General features: G+C 37.6%; 1 protein-coding gene across 1 annotated transcript; it reads right to left on the bottom strand.

The window, feature by feature from the left end:
- Positions 1-2278: 2278 nt before the first annotated feature.
- msc (musculin (activated B-cell factor-1)) lies at positions 2279-4617 on the bottom strand. Its single transcript, XM_088642237.1, has 2 exons — positions 4010-4617; positions 2279-3721 (listed from the first exon to the last, which is right to left on the bottom strand). Exons 1-2 carry the CDS (start codon positions 4460-4462, stop codon positions 3635-3637), a joined length of 540 nt encoding a protein of 179 aa, XP_088498363.1. The 5' UTR covers positions 4463-4617; the 3' UTR covers positions 2279-3634.
- Positions 4618-6663: the final 2046 nt, after the last annotated feature.

Below are 6663 nucleotides of genomic sequence, written 5' to 3'. Positions count from 1 at the left end.
GTACATAACAGCAGCATTTACTGTAGCAGTACAGTATATTCATATTAATATCTAAACTGATTCTTATTTGAGTCCAGAGTTGGTTAAATCCCTTCACTGGAAGTTACTGCACTGCAAATATGCTCAAAACAAATATAACAAAAAAAAACAAACAAATACAATTCAATATCTATTAAAATGTAAATTTGATAGTGTTGATAGGTGAAATGATAGGTAGTCTGCACTGAGCATTACTGTGTTCGAATTTACAGCAATGATTTTCTTAATGGTTATACTACTGTATTTAAGCAATTTGAGTAGGCAGCAGGTGAAGGTTCATTCCCTGCTGAAAGGTCGAGAAAAGGAAATACATTTTGGCTGTGGAGCTTCTTCAGGTGTGAAGGAGAGAGAGAAAGTGAGAAAGAAACGAGGCAAAGGAGAAAGGGTAGGGAGTAAGTGGGGAACAGGTGTTGAGCACCTACAGCAGGTCTTTTAAACAGCAGAAGAGGTGGAGAAAGCCAAAATCTGCAAACGAATGGAAAGGATTTAAAAGGAGATTAGTGTGTCATTGAGTGGACGAGGAAGATGCTACCCATCTTCAAGAATGGAAAAAAACCCTGTGACAGGACGCAGCGAGATAAGAGATCAATGGGGAATATCCTTCGATCCTCACCGCTCTGACATGTTGCCTGAAAGAGTCTGCTGGTCTTCTTCCTGTCTCACTAATGTAAGTAGCTGGGCGTTTTCTGCATGAGATGCAATGAATATGGTAATCTCCTGCATATTTAGGCCATATAGCACTGAGTTCACTACAATTTAGAGACACTAATTCAACACATAACAGCTACATGAACTATGTGCTGTTCATAGGTGATTTATTTATTTACATAGAAAACTATTCAGTCTGGTAAATGCTGCAAAATATAAAATTGAACATAGAATAAGAATAAAATGCAAATGGGAATTAGTTAACAGGCAGCTGCATTTCACATTATTAAACTGAGCAACATTTGACAGTTTGACTCATCTCCCCTTGGACAGGACTCTAGTTCATCATAGGGACTAGTCAACAAATACCCATACTGTACAAATATGGAGACAACATGCAAACTCCATACAAACAGGCTACCATTCAATTCTGGACTCAGAGATGTGAGAGAGCAGTGCTGACCATTGTACTGATCCTGAATATTGTGGTTTTAAACATAATAATGTAAATAAATGTAAAGATGCACAAAGGAAGTCAACAATCAAAATAACCACCCACAAAATAATTTGTAGTTGTTCCAGCTCCAGGTCTTTTGAAATTTTAAAATGTTCATGTGAACTTGTAGGACAGGAGACTGAGTATTGTAGATACTTCAGTTTTAATAAAATGCTAGATAAGTGAGGCAGTGTGTTTTGCTCAGTTTTTATAAGATTTTAATTGATGCTACTATAGTAAACTGTAATTCTGGTACCCAATTATCATGCCTTATTACTTCCAGTCAACATTTAACAGATAGCAGAAATACTAATAATACTGTGCGAAAAGGTTACTGAGTTACAGCACATCCTAATAATGTGTGTGGAAGGAAATGTGGACTTATCTTTTTACTATATTTTATATGTATTTACTTATGATTTACTATTTAGAAAGTAGATGTCCAAATCTGTATAATCAGATAAATAATACCAATTCTATTGTTTACGTTCAGAAATCTTTGATACCGATGCTTTTTCTAAAAAAAAAGAAGAGGGCGTAAAAAGGTCATATTATTACATAATACCTCATGCATTTTTTCAGATGTCTTATTTTAAGCATATGGAAAAAAGACAGGGAAAGAATGATGTTACAGTCTACATTAGTGTTAGTAAATAAAACAAAAAAACAAAAATGTGTGGAATAATACAGGAAATATATATTTATAAATGGAATTGAAAATACAATCAGGATTTGTGAAAAATAATTAGAATTTGTAATGAACCAAAAGATGGATCATATGTACTTCAATACAAACAAGAAAAAAATGTCTCCGTTAAAAAATCTAAACTACTTGAACTGTCCCTGGAGACAGTACTGTGGGGGCTGAACTGTTTAACAGCTGCCTTGTTCCAATGTCTTGTTGAAAAGAAAACTGAAGTATTTTTAATTGCTTTAGACCCTTCACCTTGGGAATATCTGGAACTATGGCACAACCCCAGAAGAACGAGAACATTAAAACTTCCTTAGTTAAAGTACAGTAGTTTTGTTTCAATATTGTGTGCAGAATTTATCTAATATGAAACTATCAAAATAGCAAAGGTTTTCAGACGGTGGCCCATTTTTTAAAATGATTTATTAAAATAAATCAACAGCTCTTAAAACAGTTGCGTTTGGGGCTGACTATGATATTGCAAGGATTTTTCTATGGCAGTCTGAAATGGGGAAGGGTAGGTTTTATTAACATGATATTTTGAAAAGTGATTTCCAGCCAGTGAAGTTTAGAAATCTCTGAAAATCTAATACCAATGACTGGATTTGGGCAAACAAAATGCTATACTGTAGATTGTTAACCAAGTGCATTTTGATCAATCAAAGTTTACTTTGTTTCACTCAGGACTCAACAAACTGAGCACGTCTAACAACACCTTACAGTATATTAACTCAGGGGTCTGCAGCCCTGGTACTGGAGAACCACAGTACTGCTCATTTAAAGGTTCATAAACAGAGTCATGTAAAGCACCTACTGTAACTAGGTATTGTAACTGATCAATTTCATTCAAAGCTTGACTGGAATAAAAACCAGAAGATACTGCAGCTCTCCATCACCAGAGTTGGAGACCCCTACACTAACTGAAGCACAACGACACCCTTACCCTGACGTATCCACCAAATATCCGCCAATCTAATTTATCCAGCATCACACAGAGAAACGTTTAAGCTTTGGGTTTGCTTGTAGGCAACCTGCATATTACTGTAAATGCAGAAAACTGACATTGTGTAATTACTGTACATTCAATCAAAATTACAGATGCAGTCGTAACTTTGAGTGCTTCATAAAGTGCTGACAGGACTTCATTTTGCTAGGAAAAGAAAACAGCCAACAAAAACACAAAACAGGAAAGTTATAGCAGAAGTAATTTGTTAAATTACACACAGCATATATCATATCTGCATACCCTCCAGATAGAAAATAAATGATAAAGGTATAATGTGTGTACAAGCAGGGTGATATCTCCCCTAATCAACCCCTTACATTACACACAAATCTCACTCCCCAATGCAACATAGAATGCATATAATTATATACAGTACATTATATTTAAGTAGAATTATATAGATTTTCAGTACTCAAACATGTAATACTACTGTACATTGGAGTAAAACAAAAAAGCTTTTTTTACAATAAAATTATTGTTAAAACATTGCTACAATTTTAGTCACTTTAAAAAAGTCCAGCTGTTGCTCCATCTCATAACTTCTTTGAAGAAGACAATCCTAGATTCTAATCTTCAGATTTATTGTTAATGACGAAGACGTTCCACAGTGCATAAACTTTAATGTCTTACAAGAAACTTCAAAGTAAGTGCTCCAGAAAGTAATAATAAAAGATTAACCGTTAGTGCTATTGTTCAGCCAGATAAAAGTCTGCAAATATAACCTCGAACATCACAAGGAAACAGTGAAGATTCTCTATGCCGTAGCCCCACACAGTCTGGATACAGGGGGAACATCTTTCGAGTCCGAGTCTGGTCTCCCCGAGACCACAAATGGCCACGTCTGTTAAAAGAAACACAAATCATTGTGAATGATATGACCCTGTTCGTGTATTGCACTTTTGTCTTTTTTTTTAATAGATGTGGAATAACTTTCTAAACAAAGCGCACTTTTAAAAGTGCAACTATGCATTACCAGCTTAACATCATAATACTGTATGACGGAGAATAAAGACAATCACAACATTAAATTAACTAAAGTTTAATAATAATAATAATAATAATAATAATAATAATAATAATAATAATAATAATAATAATAATAATAATAATAATAAAAGGAGCATCTTACCAAGCTTACAGGATGCACGAAGCTGTTCTCATACCTGTCTTCTTGCAGGAGCTGTCTGAGATGTGCGATGTAGCTTGAGGCCAGTCGAAGCGTGTCCAGTTTAGAGAGTTTTGTGTCTGGTGGTACCCAGGGCAGACTGGTTTTCAACCGTGAAAAGGCTTTGCTGAGCACCCGCATCCTCGCTCTCTCCCTCGCATTGGCTGCGTTTCTCTGAGACTGCTTACAATCCTTGTGGCTTTTGGAAATCTGGCTTTTACCGGGTCCCAGTCTGCCCCGTTTTTTCTTCATGGCGCTGTTGCCGCAGTCTGTACCGGACTCGTTTTCCGAATTTTCTGCGGAATTGTACAAATCTTTAGCAGACCCATCCCGTCCGGAGCTCCTGTAGTGAAGATCCAATCCATGAATAACCAACTCTTGAATGTCCTCAGTATCACTGACTGAGCCAGTAGACATTGCACTAGCTCTGTGGTGGTCAAATGCCGGAGAGAAATGATCTCACTCTTTTAAGTATATACTGTATGCTTGAAACAGACCATAGATGAAGGAACCTTTCCTTGGAAGACCTCTTTCTGAACTTTGATAACTACACTTATCTGGTTTTGACAGCACCATTTATTTTAATTCCACAGACCGAACCATTAAGATCAAGCGCAAGTACAGTAGTTCAAAATAACTTTTTTTAAAACGCCGAATCTTCCTGAAATAATTTAACATGCCTATATAATATTGTATATTACCCTTTGTACGTTTTCGATATTCAAATACAATATTCAAAACATGAATATTTAAAACACATCATCATTTTAGTTTCTGTTTCATTATGGTATATTCCAAGGCATACAGTACCTTCAACTTGGGAACCCACTCCAAACTTAACTATTTCGATACTGGGAACTCAGTTTCTCATTCAGTGAAAGTCACTCCGCGGTGTCTGTTGGCTTGAAACTCCCACCGCCTTAATATAAACCTCATAAATTATAAGGTAGTTATAATTATTTGTGTTTGCATAATGGTATAGCTTCTTCTGCAACCTTTATTGATAGCTTTAGGTTGAGGTAATAGTGCTGTTTTCCCTCTACAGTATAACAAAAAACTAAGGCGAATGTGGAAAGAGTTAATAAACTATTATGTCAATGCGCTACAGCAAAAAGTATAATGACGTTATGTATTTCTGTATATGCGCTATTTCACAAAATGAACTACTGCCGTTACTTCTAACAGCAACTTTTATAATGGTTTAGCATGTGGATGAAGTAGACAACACCATGAAAGCCCTGTAGATTTATGATTTTTTTACATGTACTGTAAACTGAAATTGTCCGCCCTTTATCTGTTGTTATATACAGTATATTACAATGTTTCAACTTTTTATTGGAAAAAAATAAGTAGAGTTTGCCTTTTAGTTTTAAGTATGATATTTTAAGCATTTGTAGACCAGTGGCTCACAAGAAGTTTGAACGTCACATGAGATGGGGTTATAGTGTGTTCAATTCAGGGACGCGTACAATAGAGATCAAATCCTTGTGTGTTAAAGTACTCAGAAATCAAGCACGCAAACGCGTGTAAAAAAAAATACGCGCAGACTACAGTGCGTCTGTAAAACACCTGCCGGATCGCTGTTACCGACAGGTTGTACCAAAGTTTACGTTATAAAACGCGCTACTGTATCTCAACTCGTTACACTTGTGCTTAACGGTGAGGATCTCAGATTGGTGCCGACAGCCTTAATTAAGGGAATTACTTTTTAACTGCGGCTGCTTTCATCGGACTTGCAGTTTTGTGTCGTTTTATCTCCGGTCTGGCCTCAAGGCGATTCACCGCTAATCTTCGGAAATGTCTCTCTTTTTTTTTTTAGAAAAAGGCACAGATTATTAAACAACGATTACGATTGAGGACTGTACATGCGGACGTCACGCTGGCGCAGTAGTCAACACCGCTGCAGGGAACTGGGTTCAATTCCGGACATTCTGAAATGCCGTCTGTGTGGTTCTTGTATTTTTTCTTCAGGTGTTGTGGTTTTCTCCCATAATCCAAAGACGTCCATCTACTTTCTTCCTCCTTCATCTCATGCAGGGTCGCAGGGGAGCTGGAGCCTAACCTACTGTAGCAGGCAAAGGCCGCAAGGCAGGACACGCCCTGGACAGGAAACCAGTCCATAACAGGGCACCCACAGACACAGCTGCACTAGGGCCAATGTCCTCAAAGCCAATTAACCTGCTAGTATTCCTTTGGACTATGGGAGGAAGCTGAAGCACAAGGAAGCAATGCACGTGACTACAGAACACACAAACTCAGAGACGATAGCACCCCAGGTATGGATTTGAACCCAGGGTCCCAATGCTAACCACTGCATCACCTAGTATGCTGCCCCCATCCAAAGACATACAGTAGAGTACTAGTACTGTAGGTTAATTAGCTTCTGGGAAAACTGGCTCTGGTGTGAGTGTGTGTGTCCGTAGCTGTGTGTGCCCTGCAAGTATTCCACCTTCATCTGTTGCTTGCCAGGGTAGACCCTGACTCCCTTGCTCCTCTGACTTGGATGAAGGGGTTAGGAAGTGGATGGACTGCCTGCATGGATACTGTACATATCCCAAATAATAAAACAGATTTTTGGGACTCAAAAATTCCATGTACTGTATTTCAAGTCGGGTAAC

Source organism: Lepisosteus platostomus, chromosome 8, assembly GCF_059453375.1.
Source record: "Lepisosteus platostomus isolate fLepPlt1 chromosome 8, fLepPlt1.hap1, whole genome shotgun sequence".
In the NCBI taxonomy this organism is placed as follows: domain Eukaryota; kingdom Metazoa; phylum Chordata; class Actinopteri; order Semionotiformes; family Lepisosteidae; genus Lepisosteus; species Lepisosteus platostomus.
This window is presented reverse-complemented; position numbering and strand designations above follow the sequence as displayed.

Bases quoted from the DNA above. Each gene is read 5' to 3' on its own strand.
- msc (XM_088642237.1), bottom strand. From the start codon at position 4,462: ATGTCTACTGGCTCAGTCAGTGATACTGAGGACATTCAAGAGTTGGTT. The intron at 3,722-4,009 runs GTAAGATGCTCC...TTCTTTTAACAG, and splicing joins TCGTGCATCCTGTAAGCTTG to ACGTGGCCATTTGTGGTCTC.